Source organism: Humulus lupulus, chromosome 7 (genome assembly GCF_963169125.1).
Source record: "Humulus lupulus chromosome 7, drHumLupu1.1, whole genome shotgun sequence".
Classification (NCBI taxonomy): domain Eukaryota; kingdom Viridiplantae; phylum Streptophyta; class Magnoliopsida; order Rosales; family Cannabaceae; genus Humulus; species Humulus lupulus.
This window is the reverse complement of record NC_084799.1, coordinates 75922407-75945601: the sequence shown is the minus strand read 5'-3', so window position 1 is coordinate 75945601 and position 23195 is coordinate 75922407. Positions and strand designations below refer to the sequence as shown.

The following is a 23195-nucleotide window of genomic DNA, read 5'->3' as shown; positions in this document are numbered from 1 at the left end:
TGGGCCCCACTTTCACTTTCATGGAACAAAGACTTATCTAATAGAAAAGTGCTTAGCCCAGAAAAAGAAATAGCACATAATATAACAGGAAAGGTGAACTATTGATTTGCAGGGTAGCCTTATCCCCACTGGCATATCTGATTTCTTATAAAAAGGAGCTTGAATGTAATGCTTAATGATTTATATTATACTTGAAACTACACCACTTTTTATGGATCGTAATAAGACCAAGGCTATGAAAATTGCATATCACTCAACAGTACCGATCAGATGAACGGAATTGCAGCCAATAAAAAAGTCATGTTCCATTGTATAAAATAAAGTTTCTGTACAAGGAGAAGTAATGTTATAATGCAACTCAATCAGTCATAACCAACACGAAACATTATTCCGTTCTGGTAAAACACCAAATTTTTCATTTCTTTTTTTATCAAGAGGCAACAATTATAGACATACAAAACTAACAAAAGTGTTGGGAAAATAGAGAATTTTCAAGTTCAGCAAAAATAATTATAAAAAAAAAGAGAGAGATTTAATTCACTAATAACTTCAATATTACTTATATTCAAAACTTTCTCAATCTCTTTACCTGAATCTCAAAACACCCATTGGCTATCTCTTTTCACTCTTTTCACGACTCTTAACACTTTTTTAGTGTCACGCACTTTACTCTTCCAAAACCACACGAGTATACTCAAATATTACCTATTTTTAGAATTGTAAAACTTGTTGGACTTTACACAAATTAATAGTTACCCAATTTTTTTCAAAATTACCTATAACTTACCGTAATAAATTAGGAGTATACTCATTTGTTAATATGTGTTTTAACAAAATACAATTTTGATACTTTATGTGAGTCCTTGTAATTTGAAAATCAATATAAACTGATATCTGCTATCAGTACCTGTAATTTGTTACCAAATTTAAGCCCAGTACCGTTTTATACCGATTTGACCAAAGCTGAATTTGGCTAAAACACTGTTACCACTTACCAACAGGTATATTAACGTGAATCTCCAACAAAAAGTTAGCTGACTAAGTGAAGAGTTAATCAAGAAACCAGATTCTGCTAAAAGGACTTGGTAGAAACTAACACACTTTTTTACCATTATGAATCAACAAGCAGCATATCCAGTAAAAAAAATCCTGTAATTTCATGTAGATGTCGAATACAATACAAAACACCAAGATTTGAACTTGGTCACACACACACACACGAACTTAAACACTTGAGTTAACATCCAAGAATAAGTGTTTAGAAAGTAGAGAATTGACAAACCAATAAGTCATCATTTGGTGGATTTCAGGAGTTGCTTTGAAGTTATAGAGATAAGAGACTGAAGTTTAGTAACGGCGGAGGTCTGATAAGGTGGGCACTTGGAAAGAGAAACGTTCAAATGGTGAAGAGCCTCATCATGCTTGCCTGCATTGAAAGCCGCACACCCTGCCGTAAACGCTTCATCAGCCATTCGAGCATCGTATTGCTCAACCACTTTACTCGCATCACAGCTCTTCTTTTTAGAAGGTGAAGAAGAAGAAGGAGAAGAAGAAGATGGTGACCGTGACTCCAACAGAACCGTGGCCCGTGAAAACTCGAGATTACATATGGCAGAGTTAATGTCTACCATTAGAGCTTCTGGGGATATTGGGAAATTTTTAACACCATCAAAGACGCTCCAATGGGGGCTTATTCTTCCTTCTGCTGAACCAGGATCATAACCCATCTCTCTCTTTGGCTGGGATTGTGAATAAAATGGCTTAGAACAAAATCTAATCAAGAATCATCATTACTTCAATCTCATTTGCTACATAGCTGAATCAAGTTTTTTTTTTAAAATAAAAAATAAACTGCAATTAGTAATTGAATACGGCGACTATTGAAATATATATGATTTTAATATCAAATTAACAACCCTAGTTTTCAAATTTGAGGACGTACCGGAGGAGTAATTGGAGTTAGACCAGTTTCTTTTGTTAATTCTTTAAAGTCTTAATTGGCGGCAGAAGCAAGAAATGTGATTGGTTATGGTTCGTCGAACTATTATGTAATCAGTTCTGCATTTTTTATGCTTGAGAGTTGATTACAGGACGAGGTCTGGCTAATTGTGAGTGTTTTGGGGAAGAATGGAATGAAGCAATTTTTGGGATCATCTGTACTGGAGGCTAGATAATCTAATATGGACCCATTAAATGGTCAATTCTCATTGGTCACTGTTAATAATTTATGTATACAAAATAATTTTAATCATTCAAAATTGTCAATTGAGATTAATCGCATTGTAAACTCTCTTTAAAGATCATACAAGATTATGTGAAATTACGCACTTTCACTCTCACGGACCAAGTCCATCAACATGCCAGATTATATTTTCTCAACTTTTCCTCGTAAGATTTAATTCAAGTCATGTTCGATAAAAGGCTTTCACGAGGAAAATTAAGGGTCTGTTTGGCATTGTTTTCTGTTTTTTGTTTTCAAAATTTTGTTCTCAGAAATGATAACAGAAAACTATTTTTGTAGTTTTCAAAAAATAAGAGGTGTTTGGTTAATGTTTTCTAAAAACAATTTTTTAGTTTTATTTTTTTTTAAATCTTAAATAAAAAAATTAACAAATATATTTACAAAGAGAAAAATATTTTAAAAGTTTGTAATAAATAATGAGATAAAATAATTTGAAAGAAAAAATGATGAAAAATAAGAAGTAAAGTTATGAAAATTTTTTTGAGAACAACAGAAAACAACTTTTTGTTGTTCTCAAAATTTTCTGTTTTTCGTAACTTTGTTTTTAAAAATTGTTTTCTGAAAACAATGCCAAACACCCCCACTTGTTTTCAGAAAACAGTTTTTAGCTTTTAAAAACAAAAAACAGTTTTTTAATTAAGGTGCCAAACACCCCCTAAGTTTTTAGCACAATCATCTTTGTTTTTGATATTACACTTGTCGTTGCTTTTGATGTCACTGCCACTGTGGCTAGGGATGTTGATGGGGACATGACCTTTCTCCGAACCCTGTTACATTATAATTTTATTTTAATTTATATTTTTAAGATAAATATTATTTAAAATATATAATATAATAATTTATATAAAAATATATATTTCTTATTGGTGTAATTTATTATTTTTTAATTATTTTATTAATTTTAGAAAAGAAATTAAATATTTTTATTAAAGGAATACCCACATTGGGGCTCCGACCCCGACTAAGGACGAAGATTGGGGAGCCATCCCCGTCCCCGCCCCGTTTACATCCATAATCGTGGCCGCTTCTTCTCTTGGCTTAAATATTCTTCCACATCATTTTTTGATAATGATTGAGCCAGAGTATTTTTTTTAAAATGCCTAGTTAGGTATAACAAAAACAATCAAGAGACTTTTTTACTATTTTTAAAAAAAAAAAAACTATTTTTAATATAAAAATACAAAGGAAACAAAAACTCAATGCACCTCATGTTGGAGGAAGCTAAATCTTGTTATATTATTTTAAATAATATGATATTGGTTAAATAAATAAAATATTAGTGTTATCACAAAGATTTTGTAACATTCACAATGAGTTACAAAATTCTTGTAATATAAGTGTGGGAGTTATAAGTCTGGTAACCAATAGTTACATATTTGTAACTTATGCTTTAAATGTGTAAAAGAATTACAGTGACTAAGAAAGAAAAAAGAAAACTCTAATATTTAAGATCATATCTCATTGATTGTTTTTAAGATGACTTATTTAAGAAGGAAACATTTGCTCATTATGTGTTTGATGGCTTTTTTAGCCTAACACTCTACATTCCTTAGAAAAAAGTCAGATTTTTTTAGAAAGACAGAAGTCTTTGATTGAAATGGCTTAAGGATGGAGACCATAATACCTTATTCTTTTATGTTATGTCTAACATTCCTCACAATAAAATATCTAGTATCTATTTTTATTATGAAGAATATGTCATAATCAAACAATCTATTATTATTGAAAGATCACATTCTATCATTAAATAAACTATTTTGTTGGTTATTTTTCCAATCTATTATTTTTATTGCCAATTCTAATGATAACAATATGCCCCATTCACCTCTAATGGTTTTGTTTTGTTTTTTTTTTAGTTTTCTCTTAAATATATTTTTTTTCTTTAAAATACGTACTCAAGTTTTTTATTATAAAATAAATAAATAAAAAAAAATATATATATCAAAACAACTAAACATCAACTCAAAATAAATCTAAAAAATATGTGAAAACAATAATAAAAAAAACCCTAAAAATGTAAAAATTTATGTGTAAAATTGAAAAGAAACAAAATAGTTTGACAGAAAAATGTAATTTATTTTAGCAAAATTAAGTATTATTTTTTGTAAAAATTTCTTTTTTTTTTTTTTACCTTCGATGTTAGGATGTTATTGGGATCACACATTAATCTGTGAAACATTGGTGTTGAGATTTATCAAGTTATAGTAAAAGAGTAATAATATGAGCACATATAATTTGCATCAAAATGTTACACATTTATTGATGTCAAAAGAAAAACATATAACTACATTTATATAGTTATTTGCAAGTGTAATTCAATATATATTATTTTTTTAAATGAAGAAAAATATTATTTATTGCTAATGGGATGTTGGAAGGCTAGGCATTTCATTTTTTTTTAAGAATGGATGAACACCATTAGTGCCCCTCAGCAATCACAAGTTGTCAAGTACGATTAATAGTCATACTTATATCCTAATACGATCCATTTAACACCCCTACACGTTTATGCTATTCACTAATGCAGTGTTTTTTTATTTATCAGAACAATAATGCTAGTTTTAGATATTAATATTATTGTTCTCAACCTTTCTAGTTCCAATAAGCTTTGTCTTAAAACTAAAGAAAATAATCTCAATTACGTGACATTCATTAATCGACTGTTCCAAAAAAAAATTACAATATAGTATATGATTATTTTCTCTTACCACTCAAGTCATTCAAATGTAGCGTTTCAAGTTACATATCTAGATATAAAATACAACAAGAATAATATGGACAGCAAAACAACGAAAAATTCAAGGCATTTAAGGGATGACATTTTTAAAATCACGATCTTTAATTAGGTCAGGCTTTATTTGTACACTGAATAAGTCTTATTTCAGTCTCCAAAGCAGCATGCACTTACAAGTAGTTATGAAACATTTTTACAACAAAACTACGGTGGGTCAACTCGACGGACTAGTTATCATCTCTAGAAAATAAAAAAGAAAATTATTTCAGCCCATAAACATGCACTTCTGCAGTTCAATTTCTCTGCCAGTGATCTTGGCTTTAATGGTACCGAAACCATTGCAACCAAATGATGCAGAGAAACATGGCTGTTATTCTCATACAAAAGACTTCTTCATGCCTCATTGAGCTACAGATAAACCGAAAATCACATGTCAATGGCAACATACAAGTAACAAAATCTTTCGTGTGTGCTTTCTTCTTGCAAATGCAAGTAGCGAATTTGGATTCATACACATTTCAAATTCTCAAGAATTTTGCGTCTTTTCCAGTTCCGGTAGTCGGGTCAATATACAAATGCTCATTTCTTTTTGGCCGAATGGTAATCATGGACTACTACTCCAGGGTTATAGCCTAATCTAATATATATGGTACACCTACTGTAGTTTAGCTGAGCATTGAAGGTGGGGAGATACAAACTATATAAAGACAGATTTTTCACTTGCATGTCATGAACAGTAGGAAAATGTCTAGAGAAATACCTTGCAAACAAAGGACCTTGTAAAACTTCATACTCATGTTGAATACAAATGGAGCCCAGAACAGTCAGCTTTAATTGAATATTCAAATGACAAAGCACATGTATGATTAAATTTTCCTATTTTTCTTTGTCAATTTTTGTGTCCCACTATTCATTGCTTAGAGAATGATGATTGACGTGTGATGGTTGTTTGTTGCCAAAAGGTAAGTATCTTACGAGAGTTTATTTGAAAATAGTTCGGATTTCCAACTGTAATCTTTTTTTTATGTGGACCATATGATAGGGCTACAACGAAAAATTAATCTAAAACCTGTACAATTCAGTCATGATAGCCTAGAAATTTTCCTCGCCACTTTCGATCTCTAGTGGTGAGTGTTAATATAATCATAATGGGCAATCCCGAAGAGGGAAATTTTATCATTTCATGAACAATTCAACGAGATAACGCATAAAGATTCAAATGACAGTTTTTTATGCTGACAATTACACATCATCCATGTTCATACGACATACTAAATCAGAAAAATTGTAATAATCAAATTTCCGTTTTAATTTTATCAATGCAAATTCATTTCATCTCCACAACTGTATTGAAGAATGGATGAAACAGAGCATACCTCATCATGTGGAGAGAAGAGAGCAAGTGAAGCCATCAGATACAAGCTTGTTAACGGCATCTCTGAATTTAATATAGTCATCAACTTTGTTATACACCTGATGTGAAATGCGAGCATACCCAGTTATGGAACCAATCTCTCCATCTTTAGGAGCCCGGTAATAAAGAGGAACTTCAACACCAAACTCCTCCCTCAAATGGGTCCTCAACTTCATAGTATCTTTCTCACTAGAAATCCCTACACAAGCAGGCAAGCCAATCATTATCATGCTTGCACACATCTCAGGAGGGCACCCAAGATGGGTTCCCCACGCATTAGACAACATCTTCCCCATTTTAACAACTTCCTCATGATTTCTCTTCTTAATCCCCTCTATACCATCTTCGAACCTATTGATGAACTCCAAAGCCGAAGGAACCACCAACTGAGGACTGTAGTCCCTTGTTCCAATCCAAGCACTTTCTATAGCCAATCCATTACCATACTCATGAGACACAACAGGGTGGTGCAAATCTACAACCTTGGGAGACTTTCTACAATACAACAAAGCAATAGAAGGTGGACAAAAGAACCATTTATGTAAATTACTAGCATAATAGTCAGCTCCAATCTCTTTCATATCAACCCTTGTACACCCAATACCATGAGCAGCGTCTACAAAAACCTGGTCAACACCTTCTTCCCTACAAATCTTGACCAACTCTTTAATGGGTATTACCACACAAGGCATTGAGGTGACATGGTCGATTACAGCGAGTCTAACCCTCTTACCATTAGCCTTGCCTCTCTCTAAAGCTCTTCTAAACTCAGTGACAATCTCTTCATTCGAGTTCACAGGAAAAGGCAAAGGCACCTCAATCACGTGCCCGCCGGCCCGTGTGACGTAAGCCTCGATGGACTTCTTGACGGCACCGTAAGCGTAATGGAGCATAACTACGGCGTCTCCTTTGTCGTATTTTCCCTGGGAGAAGGCCCAGGAGGTCTGCTGGAGGACGATAGCGGCGGCAGTGGTGGCGTTATCCACGATGGAGACCTCATCCACGTGTTCGGCGTTGATCAAGCCCTTAATTAAGGTCCTGGAATGAAGAATCCCTTTCTTGAGTCCGTTGAAGTAAAAATCGTCAGGCTGAGCCAGAAACCTGCGCTGCCATACTCTCTGGGCTTCGATGACGAAAGCCGGGCAACACCCAAAGCTACCGTTGTTGATTCGGGCAACAGCCGGGTCATGGTGAGCGAACTCGGATCTAATTTCGGATTCTGTGATGAAAGAAGATAGCCTGGGCTTTTTGGTAACATGGGTTTTGCCGTCGCCGTTGAGAACGAGATGGTGGTTGTCGTCGTTATGTTCGTTTTGGTGGTTGTGAGGCGAGGAAGCCATGGAAGATGAAAGAAGAAAAAAGTTGAAGAGGATTGGAGAATTAGGGTTCGGAGAGGCCGAGGAAGAGGATGATGGTGAGCATGAAAAGGGTGTAACTGTGTAAGGGTATGATTGGTGAGGTTTTACGGTAATGGAATAGAAGGATGAGATTGAAAAGTTCTACATGTCTCAACACAGTGAAATGAATTAGAGAATAAAGTAAGGGGTTTTAAGTAAAATAGATTGCTAATATTTTTTGAGTTTTGTTTATTAGTGAATTGTTTTTAATTTTGTTGGATGAGAAAGAAAAGCCAAAATTGGTGCGTTTAGAACTTATTTTTATCATTAATATTACTATTTAAGATTAATATTTTTATTTTTTTGTTGGATGAGAAAAAAGGGACAAAAGAAATGGAGCGTTGGAGTCAGGAGACTCAGGACAAGTGGGAAGCAATGGCATTGGAGGTACCATTATCTGAATTACAGTAAAGTACTCTCTCTCTCTCTCTGTCATACGGTATTACAGTCATACTCGCATTTATTTTTATAAAATATAATAAATATCTACCGCATACACCACAATATTTACACGCACGTGACCTTCCCATTCCTTCTTTCTGCTGCTCACGTGATTTTTAGTTTATCTTCTTCACTTTTGAGAAAGTTATCACATTACGTGTCCAGTGCAAACTACAAAATAATCTCAAATCTCAATCAAGTAATGGCTGTTTATTTTGAAAAGAAAAAAAAAATCATTCACTGTTTCATGGTTGACAATTGTATCACCAAATCAATTTCATTTTCTATCACTTCAATTTTGGTATTTTCTTTTTCTTTTGCCCACTATTAGAGGGGCTTCGGTTAACTCCAATCGGACTACATCTACTATTTTTATTATAAAAAATATATGAAAATCAATTCAACTGCTATTTTTTCATTTGACATATGAAAATTGTGAGTAATTAGTGACGAGCCTCAGAGTCCTCGGGATGCGAGTTCCGTGATGTAGTCCAGTCTGGCCCAATTGAGGAGGTCTCCAGGTGAGGCTATGTCCTGAGGTATTCACATAAACGAGGATGTCTTCTGGGAGACCACGTTTCAGGCCAGTATTCGAAGTATGAATACCCACAGGTGAGGCCACAACCCGAGGTCTTGGCTCGGGTCTTGGCTTTGGGTAAGGATGTCTCCAAATGAGGTCACGCCCATAGGGCTCCTTCTAACTTAGCCATTCTCCAAGTCCAGGACTCTAGTCCTCGGGCCTAGGAGTAATGCTAGGTGTCAATCACTGCAAGTGTGGGCCTTGAAAGGATCATATGACAACTTTTGGTGATCCTCGATTAGTGGTGTCGAGTTCGTACATTTGACAATCGACATTTCCCACAACACCACCTGACATGGGCAAATGTGCATCGCACCCTAACAGTCACAATTATGTTCCCCATAAAGTTGGTGTGTGACTTTCTGCAATGGGCCTCGTAGAATCTGCATGGGCCATAGTCTTTATTGTAACTGTGATAGTTAGAATCCCGTGATCCACAGGGGGAAAGACCGGGTAAAAGCTATGCAATTCCACATCGCCTGGGGAAGGTCAAGTGTGATGATTCTAAGGTGTGTAGGTATGAGACTACACAATTGAAGATGGCTTAAATGAATTGATGGGTACTACCTATGCCAACAAGATGCATCTTCTTTTCGGTATCCCATCACTTGAGAACTCCAAAGTTAAGCGTGTTTGACCTGGAGGACAAAGCACGCTGGAAAGACTCGTGTTAGTTTGCAGGGCCAGTCATCATTCCAGAAAACAACCATAGTGACGTGGGGCGTTACAGTAACACAACCCTTTGTGTATTAACTTAACATTAATATCCTAATATTTATGAGAGGTGATTAGTGTTAATGATCCCAAACTCTATAAATAGGGCTTGGGTATCTCCTTGTAAATGGTTCCGTTTTTTAGAGAGAGAAACTCTATACTCAGTGGAATATATACGCTACTTAAGAATCACCATTGAAGCTTGCTATCACAAGCTTTAAGCTCACTAAATAATAGAGGCTTGTGGACTAGGTTCTTTTATAACCTGAACCACCTAAAACCTTGTGTATTTCCCTGTTTATCCTTTAATCTCTCAAATTAAGTTGGCAACGAAAAAGACAGTCAACATTTGGGTGCTTTCATTGAGAGAGGGAAACTTGGAAAATAGTCATGGTGACCACTCGAAGGAATGCTCCAGATGATGTTGCCTCTCACATCGCAATTAAGGGAGAAGAAAACAGTCACATGCCGTCGCAAAACCACCCAGACGCAGTGGAGGACTACGACGAAAATGTCGAGTACAATGGTATGGACGACGACATGGATGACGGGGGAGACAATGGATATTATGAGGAGGAATATTTTTATCCCATGGACGCAGAGGAGACACCAGAAGTTGTGGCGCTCCGTGATCAGGTGGCCACTCAATAGCAGAAATCGACACCCTACAGGAGATGGTTAGCGCCATGAGGGCTACTCTGGCGGCCCAAGGGCTGCGAGTGGACCCCCATGGCGAAGCACCATCTGGGCAGCCAGCTGGTGTGCTCATGTGCCCCCCATTGGAATGCCACCTGTCGCTCCAGCTGGTGTGCCTCCCGAGCACTCGGCTAGGTTGGCGCGAGATCTGCCAGCTGGTGTGCCTCCCAGGCACCCAACTGGAGATGGAACCCTACCTACACCACAAGACTGTGGAAAAGGTAAGGTTGACGATAATGTTAGATTAAGCTTATACATGATCTTTATTTATTTTCATGTATATCTAATATTAAACAAATTAATACGAGATAGCCTAAAACATGTTTCTAAAATTGAATTCAAAGAGAAACAATAAATAGAATACTTACAGTATACGCAGCGGAATTAAAGAGTCCTTCCTTCAGTTTCTCTAACTCTTGTATCCTCTCTGTCGCAGAGTATTATCAAGAAACTAAACCGATCTTCTATTTTCTTCACAATCTTCCAATGTATCATTAGAATCACCTAGATTAGTGTGGGAAATTCTCAACACATGAGATAGATATAGAGAGAAGAAGAGAAAATAACAAAAAGGCTTAGAAAAGGACTTGTGTTTAGAGAGAATCTAAAACTATCAGAAAATCTGACTTGTGACTTATCAAACTTCTGTTTTGACTTCTCTCTAAGCACTCATTTTATAGACTCAATTAGGTCATTTAATTTAATTAAAAAATTAATAAAATAATAGTCATTTTAAAGCACTATGTCGAAATTATCATGGGCTTTAGGCCCGTGAAATTTCCCATTTGATTATAAGCCCATTGGACTTAAAATCAAGGCTTGTATTATTTTTTATTGATTTAATTAATTAAATAATTATTTAAATCCTTTATCAAATTAATTATTTATAATTTGAACATTGATTTAAACTTATTTATTAATTTAGATACAAATTTATATTAATTAATAAATCTGCCATAATTTCTCTTTTCTTTTCAAAATTACACAACTCTGTGAAACTATCCAAAATTGACCTGGTCAACTTTGATAATTAAATCAATTAATTGAGACTATCTAGATGATTTTATCCAAGGTACAATGGGAACCATGGGCCTATGAAATCAAGCTCCAATAAGTTATCATAAATCTAACAAATAAATTTACTAACTTATTAATTCCTCGTGACTCTACTATAGACTCGGAATTGCACTCTTGAATTCATAGAACGCTCTATAACAAATATAGATACGCTATTAATTATCCATTGTTACAACCATAATTGTCACCCAATCCTCTATAGACAGTCTACAATGAGATAGGACTAAAATACCGTTTTACCCCTCATTGTATTTTATCCTTAAAACACTTAGTTCCTTGTAAATGATATTTCAGTAAACTAATTTAATTATTGAAATGAGATCTCTATCATTTAACACATTGAACCAAACTAAAAGGAAACCATCGTTTCACTTCTTCATCAGAAGCTATAGACGTTCATATCTATGATTAACACTCCCACTCAATTATACTATCGAGTTCCTAAGATGTAAGTATGGGCTAGTCCGTAGGGTAAGCTGGTAACGAACAAGTCAAAGAACTCAAATAATACAATCAGTTAGAATACTAACCACTCAGAATTGAGATTGAATTGACCTATGGTCAACTATATGATATGACTAGAATAGATAATAACGGCATGTTTACTTATCTTATCAACTGTCAATATTGGTCCAGTCCGATGTAACAAATACATCTGATCTTATCTACTTTGCTAATGTTCTGGAAAGAACATAACACTGTAATGTGTAAGTAGATCATATCGTAGATTGGCAAGTCAGTGTAAATCTGGTGCACTAACTAATCTTAGGACTAACTTATTTTGAACATATAATCATATTTATATTCCACTGTGATTATGTCACTATAAATAAGATTAGCTATATGCTCGGGATTTAATAGAAATTTATATTAAACAAATAATCATGAAAATAAAACATGTGAGCAAAGTGATTGAACAAGTCAAAAAATGATTTCTATTCTTTTATTGATGATAAAATGAGATTACAAATAATTTAGGTTTTAATTAGGGCATAAAACCCCAACAAACTCCCACTTGCACTAATTGAAACCAATGCCTTAATTCTACTAATCCCATCTCCTTGATATGCTTATCAAATATAGCTTCTGGTAGTGTCTTTGTAAACGGATTCCCAAGATTGTCTTCAGTTGCAATCTTCATAACCTTCATATCTCCCCTGGCCACATACTCTCGAATAATGTGATACTTCCTTTCTATATGCTTACTCCTCTTGTGACTTCGAGGTTCTTTCGAGTTGGCTATTGCTCCTGTATTTTCACAAAACAACACAAACGGTTTATCCATTTATGGAATAACACCAAGATCCGAATAGAACTTCTTTAGCCAGACTATTTCCTTAGCTGCTTCTGACGTGGCTATGTACTCAGCCTCTATGGTGGAATCTGAGATTGCAGACTGCTTTACGCTTCTCCAAATCACAGCTCCACCCCCAAGAGTAAACACCATTCCAGAAGTAGACTTCCTGTCATCGACATCAGTCTGAAAATCTGAATCGGTGTAGCCTACAGGGTTCAGAACACCACCCTTGTAGACTAACATATAATCCCTAGTCCGTCTCAAATACTTCAGGATATGCTTAACTGCTATCCAATGTTCCGGTCCTGGATATGACTGATACCTGCTCACTACTCCCACTGCATAGCAGATATCTGGTCTAGTACACAACATGGCATACATCAGACTTTCAACTGCAGATGCGTAAGGAACTTTTCTCATTGCATCTTCCTCTTCAGGAGTCTGGGGAGACTGCTTCTTTGAAAGATGAATTCCATGGCAGGACAGTAGACGCCCTTTCTTGGAATTTGTCATTGAGAAACGTTCAAGCACTTTATCAATGTAAGCTGCTTGAGATAGAGCTAAAAGTTTGTTCTTTCTATCCCTGATGATCTGGATACCTAGAACATAACTTGCTTCACCCAAATCCTTCATCTAGAATTGAGTGCTCAGTCAATTCTTCACATCTGATAATTTCTTAACATTGTTTCCAATGAGTAAGATATCATCTACATAAAGAACCAGGAATACCACTATTTGATTTACCTTCAGTTGGTAAACACATGGCTCATCAAATATTTTGTTCAAAGCCATAGGTCTTGATTATTTCATCAAACCTAAGATTCCAGGAACGGGAAGCTTGCTTAAGTCCATAGATGGACCTATTCAACTTGCAAACTTTTCCTTCTTGTCCAGATACTTTAAATCCTTCTGGCTGATCCATATAAATGACTTCGTCAAGCTTTCCATTAAGAAAAGTTGTCTTGACGTCCATTTGTTAGATCTCATAGTCGAGAGTGGCTGCTATGGATAGGAGGATGCGAATGGATTTGAGCATGGCTACCGGACTAAAAGTTTCCTCATAGTCCACGCCTTCTCTTTGGGTATAACCCTTTGCCACTAATCAAGCTTTATAAGTCTTGATATTTCCATCAACACCTCGTTTCTTCTTGTAGATCCACTTGCACCCAATGGCCCTAAAGTCACTAGGTGCTTCCACAAGATCCCAGACGAAATTTGAGTACATGGACTCCATTTCCTGTTTCATAGCTTCGAGCCATAGTTCCTTTTTAGGGCTAGCCATTTCCTGTTTGAAAGATAACGGATCATCATCACTAGTGTCACCAACAACCATATTGGTTTCACCATCTAAACCATAGCGAACTGGGTTTCTAGAAACCCTCCCACTACGACTAGGCTCCGTGACTGTTTGCTCAGGAACAGTGGCACTTTCTTCATTTAAATCGACTTGCGTCAGTTGGACGTGAAGAGTGGGAATTTCATCATCAACTCGCGTTGATGACAATGGAACATTGGTTGGAGTCAATTCTTTAACCATATCCTCTAAAACTACTTTGCTGCGAGGTTTAAAGTTCTGGACATAGTCATTTTCCAGAAAAATAGCATTTGTAGAAGTAAACACTTTCTTTTCTGAATGACTATAGAAAAGTCCACCCCGAGTACCTTTAGGATAGCCAACAAACATGCAAACTTCAGTTCACGGTTCTAGCTTTCCCTCGTTTTTCCTCAGGACGTGAGCGGGACACCCCCAGATTCTATAATGGCGTAAACTAGGTTCACAATCATTCCAGCCTTCTAAAGGTGTTTTGGGGATTGATTTTGATGGCACGACATTGAGAATGTCATTCGCAGTTTCAATTGCATGTCCCCATAACGAAGTTGGTAGAGTTGAGTAACTAAGCATGCATCTAACCATTTCCAATAAAGTTCTATTTCGGCGTTTTGCTACACCATTTTGTTGCAGAGTACCTGGGGCAGTAAGTTGTGATAAAATCCCAAGTTCAGTTAAATGATCTTGGAACTGCATATCCAAATATTCTCCACCCCTATCAGATCGCAAGATCTTTAACGTTTTACCTAATTGGTTCTGAGCCATTGCTAGGAATTCCTGAAGCTTTGAAAATGTTTCTAATTTCCTATGCATTAGGTAAAGACATGAGTATCTAGAGTAATCATCAATGAAAGTGACGAAATACTCAAAACCACCCCTGGCTTGTACATTCAAAGGTCCATGTTGCGAAATTTAAAGCTATGCAAGTGCACACAGTCGCAACTCGTAATAAAAATGGTAAAAACCGAATATCGTCCTCAAGGACTGATCTATCAATTACCAATCAATTAATCCCTTAATTATATTTGATTAAGCAATTATCAGAGATTTTAAACTAAGAAAAATACTAACAAAGCGCAGTGAAGAATTAAACAAATTAACAAAGAAAACACAATTAGGACAATTATGATCCTCTATTTTTCCACCCTGTTATTTCCTAATGCAAGCATCTATATCTCCTTCTCTCTATTCAAAAATAAGTTGCAACAACAATTCATAATCTGGTCAAGACTTATGAAATTCAATCTAAATGACAACTTCCTATATTTCTATGGTAAGTTGAATCATGTAGAGGGCATTAGCCACGCAACTCAGAAAATAAGCAAATAACCTAGATACTTTCGTTCTAAATTAAATTTGCATCCAAACAATCAAAGCATATCAAATTTCACTTTTCAGATTTCAATTTGATTCATAAAATAGCAATTAGAGGTGATCAATCAATAATCGCACAATTAACATAGATTGCAAGGAATTGAAAGAGATGAAGAAGAATATCAATTTTGCATTAAACCATAACAAGGGTTTCCAAAAGATTCACATAAAAGCCCTAAAAGAAAATTTAGCCTATGATATTCATTCTAGCAATAAGATAATTCAATTACAAACATGAAAATTGACAGAAAAAGATGATGAAAACTCAGGGACGAATCCTCCAATATGGTGTTCTTACTCCAGCCGTCGTCGTCTCCTATTAGCCTCTCTCAGTCGCCTATATGACTCCCAAAAAACCCTACTGAAAATTTCCTCCCGAAAAGACTGAATTGCCCATAAAAAATAACCAATTATGCCAGAAATCGCGACCCCAGCGCTATAGCGCTAACATCGTAGCGCTGTAGCGCTAAACTCAGAAACAAAACGGGGAAAAAACTAGGCACCAGCGCTGTAGCGCTCTTTTGGTAGCGATATAGCGCTAAAGTCAGGAACTATCTTCCTGAAAACTGCTTCCCAGCGCTGTAGCGCTGATGTTGTAGCGCTGTAGCGCTTAAGTCAGTGCTGAAGCTCTTCAAGAATTCTTCCTAGCGCTACGGCGCTCCCAAGGTAGCGCTGTAGCGCTACTTACAGAAACACCCAAAAGTCACTAATCCGTCTCGATTTCATTCCATTTTCGCTCCTTTTCAATATTTGCAACACTTAACGTCAATTACCCTGAAACAAGAACAAACGAGCATAAATCCGAAATAAAACAATCCTAACTAAAGAAAAATAACCTAAAAACTAGAACCATAAACGAGCCTAAAACTCGTTTATCAAACTCCCCCAAACTAAATCTTTACTCGCCCTCGAGTAAATCCTAACTTAAACTAACAAAACGAAACAAACACAAAACGAACACATTAAACCATCATTACTATCTATACTACTTTGCCAAAACTCATGAACTCTCAATTGCAATAACAATAACCAGAATTTCAGCTCAATTGCCTTAAAGTCCGATTTGTAAAGTTCAATTAGGGAAATCACAAATATATCATGAAAATTACTGCAACAATTGGACTCTATCATATATGCTCAACTCCTTTCAGACAATTCCACAAACCAAATTTTCAATACGCTTTGCATCACTTGACCTTCTTCACTAAGGTCAATAACATGTGTTTTGAAATCAAGAGGACTTTCACAGGTTATAGCTTGGCTTAGGCAGGGGTAGATAAAATTGTCATTTAAGCTCAGTCGTTACCATAAGCATAAAACCTTAAAACCAACCAAATTTTTTTTTTTTACCACACCAAAAATCGCCCTTTTATACAATTAGAGAGAGAGATGACAACACTTTTCATTATTTTTCTTCTTTTCTTTTTCTAGACTTATCACTTTTTTTTTTTTTTTTTCAAATCACACTCCCCCAAACTAATTATTTTCTATACATATATATGATCAAGGAGTGTGACAAAGTGATAATATATATATATTTTTTTTTTCAAAGACTTCTCTCTCTCTCTTTTTCGTTTTTGTACAATCATACTGTATTCCCATCATACCAACTTCTTACTATTTTTTTCTTCTTCTTTCCCACAGATTATATGCTTATGATAACAAAAGGAAAGGAAAACAAAAATAAAGAAGTTAAGAAATTCATTCTCAAAAAGTATGATCAAGAACAAAAAACAAAGTTTAAGGTTAAAAAAAAGTGACTAAGGATAATAATCAAGGTTGGCTTGAAAGGCACAATCGATCCAATAAAATTGCCTAAATCACTTTTCTAAACACATGTCATCAAGGATTTCGCCTCAAAGGCCAAACAATGCAAGTTCTATCAAATTCAAATTGTCATACCACCAACCCTAGTCCAACATATATAATAAACTCCAAAATGTTGCATTTTCAAAACATATTAAAAATTTCCCAAAAAACCTTTAAATTAAACGCTAAACCAATTGAACCAAGCACACAGTTGAACTCAATTTCCTTTTCATGAACAAAAACAAAGCAGCAACAGACACGAATGATGGTTTAACGATAACACTACAACTCAAAAACAAATAAAAACAGAAAAATAAAAACAGCATAAGCCCCCCCCCCCCCCCCCCAAACTAAAGATGCACATTGTCCCCAATGTGATAAAAAATAAAAACAGAGGAAGAGAACTTACCTGACCAGCCACATCAGTATGGCGGTGGTGGTGGATGGAACGAAGGGCCTTCGAAAGGCTGAGATTGCGGAGGTTCAGGTGCAGGAAAACCAGCAAAAGACGGTGGTGGAGGCGGAGGGTAAAACGGAGAGTACGGTGGATAAGGTGGAGGTGGAGCAAAATACGTGCGATCTGAATCATCTAGCGACCAGCGGTTCACCAAATTGTTTAGTTGAGCCACATGACTCACTTCATAATCATAACGCTGGCCTAAATACTGATTCACCATATGCTGCTGCTGAACCACATATTGATTCTGTTGGATTAGATAATCCAACTTCTCATTAACTTGCTGCAAGCTTGAATTGCTATCGCTACCCACTAAAGTTGGTTCATCGTCCTCCTCCACAGCAGCTTCCATACGGCACTTTCCCTTTTTTCTTGCTTGTGGCACATATAAAGAAGGCTCGGGATAGTCATTCATCAGATTAATGGATAATGGTTGCTGCAGCGAATGATAGATATCAGTAACGAACTCTGGGACACCAGCCTTACAGCATAACATTGTGATGACTGATCCATGGGCCAAACCACCAGTAGTGTGCCCTTTTTCAATGAAATTGATGTTGGCCTCAATCCAAATACCCGGATTAACACTCATCCCCTGCATCAATGCGTACATTAATAAGGCTCGATCCTTAGTCATATCAGATACATGACTAACAGGCATGAATCGAGCACAAACAAGGAACGCCCAAAATCTCGCCTCCCTGTTAAGCTGGCATGATGCTATACTTTTAGGGAGGCTACCAGATAAATTCCAAGGGGCGCCTTCAAAACACAGTTTATCAGCCACGGCCGCAAAATCTATAGAACCGCCCAAGAATTGGGCATATTCCTCCTCCTCTTGTTTGATATGCGGGACCTTGAACACCCTATTAATCGCTTCAGCAGTGAAGGGCACACGTTTCCCTCGAACAAAGACTGTGTCATTGTGTTTATCTCGTAGGTTGGCATAAAACTCATACACCAACGACACATTAGCCTGAGCCAGCCTTGTTACAAAATCGCCCCATTTCCTATTCATGAGATTCACCCGAACCCGTTCAAAGATCGGATGAGCAAACGGTTCAGACTGAAATTCTACTTCTCTCTCGGAGATCAAAGGTTTCCTGACAAATTTCTCATACCGCTCCTGAGCCTGGAAATTGATAAATCGAGTCTCATCATACTCATGCTCAGAACTTTCTTCCCTGGATTGAGACGCAGAAGCTTGCCCCTTCCCCTTGTTTCTACCCGCTCTTTGCTTGGGTGCCATTATCTCTATGATCACCAAACCACAAGACAAAATTTTTACAGCACCTCCCCTCTTTATGGACCTTTTTCCTCTTTACAAACAGTAGCAATATTCAACCTTTCAAGCAAATCAACTAGAATCCCCAAACCCAAACCACAGAAAGGATTTACCCTCTTCAATCAAACAAGGCCAGCCAATCCCAAATATCACAGCAACACAAATCGTAAGAGAGTAGGAAAGAAAAACACTTACCAAACCTTGGCAATAAATTCCCTTACACTTGAATGTGAATACCCCCTTCAGAATTTCCTCTTTTTGCAAGAATTTGGATCAATGAAATTCTAGGGTTTCAAAATAGATTTGGGGCAAAATTGAAAGAGATTGGAATGGAAGGGAAGAAAAAAAAGAAAATAAGATGAAGAATGAAGGAAAAATGAAAGGTGTGTGGGGAAATTTCTGGGAAAAAGGCTGTAATGGCAAGGCTATGGAGGGATGGAGAGGATAGGAAGAAAGAAATAAAGATGAAGAAAAAGAAAGAAGAAGAAATGAGGGAAAAAAAATCGCACCTTTCTGATTATTAAGTGGTTCACTGGGCTGAGCGCTATAGCGCTATAGGAGTAGCGCTATAGCGCTCATACGCGATTTGGGAGTGAGCCTCTGGAACCAGCGCTATAGCGCTGGTTTAACAGCGCTGTAGCGCTTGTTGAACCTCGAATCTCCTGTTCCTTTCTGAGAAGAGCGCTATAGCGCTGCAAGTGCAGCGCTGTAGCGCTATAGCTCCTGAAATCACCACTTCTTTTTTTTTTATTTTTATTTTTATTTTTTATTATTATTATTATTATTATTATTATTATTATTATTTTTTTTTCACAAGGCCAACATCAATTTCATTGAAAAAGGGCACACTACTGGTGGTTTGGCCCATGGATCAGTCATCACAATGTTATGCTGTAAGGCTGGTGTCCCAGAGTTCGTTACTGATATCTATCATTCGCTGCAGCAACCATTATCCATTAATCTGATGAATGACTATCCTGAGCCTTCTTTATATGTGCCACAAGCAAGAAAAAAGGGAAAGCGCCGTATGGAAGCTGCTGTGGAGGAGGACAATGAACCAACTTTAGTGGGTAGCGATAGCAATTCAAGCTTGCAGCAAGTTAATGAGAAGTTGGATTATCTAATCCAACAGAATCAATATGTGGTTCAGCAGCAGCATATGGTGAATCAGTATTTAGGCCAGCGTTATGATTATGAAGTGAGTCATGTGGCTCAACTAAACAATTTGGTGAACCGCTGGTCGCTAGATGATTCAGATCACACGTATTTTGCTCCACCTCCACCTTATCCACCGTACTCTCTGTTTTACCCTCCGCCTCCACCACCGTCTTTTGCTGGTTTTCCTGCACCTGAACCTCCGCAATCTCAGCCTTTCGAAGGCCCTTCGTTCCATCCACCACCACCGCCATACTGATGTGGCTGGTCAGGTAAGTTCTCTTCCTCTGTTTTTATTTTTTATCACATTGGGGACAATGTGCATCTTTAGTTTGGGGGGGGGGGGGGCTTATGCTGTTTTTTTTTTTTCACGATTTTCACGGTTCAAAAAAATACATAAAAAATAAAAACTAAATACAAAATCCCATCATTGTTCAAAACCAAATAAAATAAAATAAAATTCACAATTGAGAACTGCCTTCTCAAAGCGCTGTCTTTAACGTCATTTAGCCGGACGCTGGATCCCTCTTCAAAGAGGCTTCAGAAGAAGGACAAACTTTGCTTGATCGAAAGTACCACCCAAGTAAGGTTTCAATCTCTGGCCATTGACTTTAAATAAAGCACCTGAATTGCCCCGAACTTCTACAGAGCCATATGGAAAAGCTTGAACTACAGTGAAGGGCCCTGACCATCTTGACTTCAATTTTCCAGGAAACAGTCGAAGTCTTGAATTGAACAGAAGTACCTGCTGCCCTGGTTGGAACTCCCTTCTGATTAAGTTCTTGTCATGCCAAGCCTTTGTTCTTTCTTTATAAATCTTGGCATTCTCATAAGCCTCATTTCTGAACTCGTCAAGTTCATTCAGTTGCAACAGCCTTCGTTCACTAGCAGCATTCCAATCAAAATTCAACTTTTTCATAGCCCAGAATGCCTTGTGCTCCAATTCAACTGGTAGATGACACGCTTTACCAAACACCAACCTGTAAGGAGACATGCCTATCGGTGTTTTGAATGCAGTTCTGTATGCCCAAATCGCATCATCTAACTTTTTCGACCAATTCTTCCTCGAACTGTCAACGGTCTTCTCCAGGATGCTCTTGATTTCTCTATTTGAAACTTCAGCTTGCCCATTTGATTGAGGATGGTAAGGCAAAGCTTTTCGGTGACAAACTCCATAACGAGCCAACAATGCATCCAGTTGCTTATTCACAAAGTGTTTCCCTTCATCACTAATCAGAGCTCGGGGAGTACCAAATCTAGTAAAAATATGTTTCTGCAGAAAATTAAGGACAGTTTTTCCGTCATTGGATCTAGTTGCTGCAGCCTCCACCCATTTAGATACATAATCCACTGCCAATAGAATGTATTCATTGTTGTAAGATGGTGGAAAAGGCCCCATGAAATCGATGCCCCATACGTCAAACAGTTCTACCTCAAGAATCCCTTGTAGAGGCATTTCGTTTCTCCTCGAGATATTGCCCGTTCTCTGACATCTATCACAAGCCTTGACAAACACATTGGCATCCTTGAATAATGAAGGCCAATAGAAACCGCTTTGTAATACCTTAGCCGCCGTTCTTGATGCTCCAAAATGCCCTCCGCATTGTTGAGTATGACAGTGATTAAGAATGGATTGCATCTCTTCTTCAGGAACGCACCTTCTGATAATCTGATCAACACAGTGCCTATAGAGAATAGGTTCCTCCCAATAGTAGTGTTTCACCTCAGAAAAGAATTTCTTTAATTGCTGCCTTGACATTTCAGAAGGCACAATCTTGGCAACTAAGAAGTTCACTATATCTGCAAACCAAGGGACAGCTAAGGTTTCACTTACCCCAAACAACTGCTCGTCAGGAAAATGATCATTGATTTGCACTGCTTTCTTATTTTCAGTCTCCTCCGCCTCAAGTCTAGAGAGATGATCAGCTACCACATTCTCGCTGCCCTTTTTGTCACGAATCTCCATGTCAAATTCTTGAAGCAACAGAATCCATCTAATCAGGCGGGGCTTGGCATCTTTCTTTGACATCAAATATTTAATGGCAGAGTGATCAGTGTAGACAATCACCTTGTTGCCAATCAGATATGGTCTAAATTTGTCGCAAGCAAACACAATAGCTAGCAACTCTTTTTCTGTGGTGGCATAATTAAGCTGAGCATCATTTAGAGTCCGACTAGCATAGTAAATAGACCTGAATACCTTGTCAATCCGCTGTCCCAGAACTGCCCCCACTGCGTAATCACTGGCATCACACATCAACTCAAAAGGCAATTCCCATCTCGGAGCTATCACAATTGGAGCAGAAATAAGCTTTTCTTTCAAGAAATTGAACGCCCTCAAACATTCGTCATTAAAATCAAAGACAACTCCATTCATAAGCAGATTCGAAAGAGGCTTAGACACCTTTGAGAAATCCTTGATGAATCTTCGATAGAACCCAGCGTGACCAAGAAAACTTCTAACTCCTTTTACTGAAACTGGTGGAGGCAGCCTTTCAATGGTAGAAATTTTCGCTCTATCTACCTCAATTCCCTCACTTGAAATTTTATGGCCAAGAACGATCCCCTCTTTTACCATAAAATGGCATTTCTCCCAATTCAACACCAGATTAGCCATCTCACAACGACGCAGCACGTTCTTCAAATTACCCAAACAGAGGTCGAATGATGAGCCAAAAACAGAGAAGTCATCCATGAAAATCTCAATACACCGGTCTACCATGTCTGAAAATATGGCCATCATGCACCGTTGAAATGTTGCAGGGGCATTGCATAGTCCAAATGGCATTCTCCTGAAAGCAAATGTGCCATAAGGACATGTGAAGGTTGTTTTCTCTTGATCCTCTGGTGCAATAGCAATCTGATGATACCCAGAATACCCATCCAAGAAACAGTAGTAGCTGTGGCCTGCCAATCTATCAAGCATCTGATCAAGAAAAGGCAAAGGAAAATGATCCTTCCTTGTTGCCTTATTGAGCTTGCGGTAGTCTATACAAATCCGCCACCCCGTTACAGTCCTTGTTGGAATGAGTTCATTGTTCTCATTTTTCACCACAGTCATTCCACCCTTCTTAGGTACCACTTGCACAGGGCTCACCCATGTACTATCAGAAATTGGGTAGATCACCCCAACATCCAACCATTTAAGAATCTGGTCCAATACTACATCCTTCATGGCTGGATTGAGTCTTCT

At 37.2% G+C, this 23195-nt stretch overlaps 2 protein-coding genes across 3 annotated transcripts; both read right to left on the bottom strand.

Moving 5' to 3' along the window:
* Nucleotides 1-1133: 1133 nt before the first annotated feature.
* On the bottom strand, nucleotides 1134-2178 carry LOC133788314 (uncharacterized). 2 transcript variants are annotated; one of them, XM_062225747.1, is made up of 2 exons: nucleotides 1943-2178; nucleotides 1134-1816 (listed from the first exon to the last, which is right to left on the bottom strand). In XM_062225747.1, the coding sequence occupies exon 2, from the start codon at nucleotides 1725-1727 to the stop codon at nucleotides 1293-1295; it is 435 nt and encodes a 144-aa protein (XP_062081731.1). In that variant the 5' UTR covers nucleotides 1728-1816; nucleotides 1943-2178; the 3' UTR covers nucleotides 1134-1292. The 2 variants fall into 2 exon arrangements, with proteins under 2 accessions (XP_062081731.1, XP_062081732.1); XM_062225748.1 differs by having other exon boundaries at nucleotides 1134-1739; nucleotides 1943-2174.
* Nucleotides 2179-5039: 2861 nt separating this feature from the next.
* On the bottom strand, nucleotides 5040-7891 carry LOC133788311 (probable L-cysteine desulfhydrase, chloroplastic). The gene is made up of 2 exons (XM_062225744.1): nucleotides 6353-7891; nucleotides 5040-5384 (listed from the first exon to the last, which is right to left on the bottom strand). The coding sequence occupies exon 1, from the start codon at nucleotides 7728-7730 to the stop codon at nucleotides 6357-6359; it is 1374 nt and encodes a 457-aa protein (XP_062081728.1). The 5' UTR covers nucleotides 7731-7891; the 3' UTR covers nucleotides 5040-5384; nucleotides 6353-6356.
* Between the last annotated feature and the right edge of the window lie 15304 nt (nucleotides 7892-23195).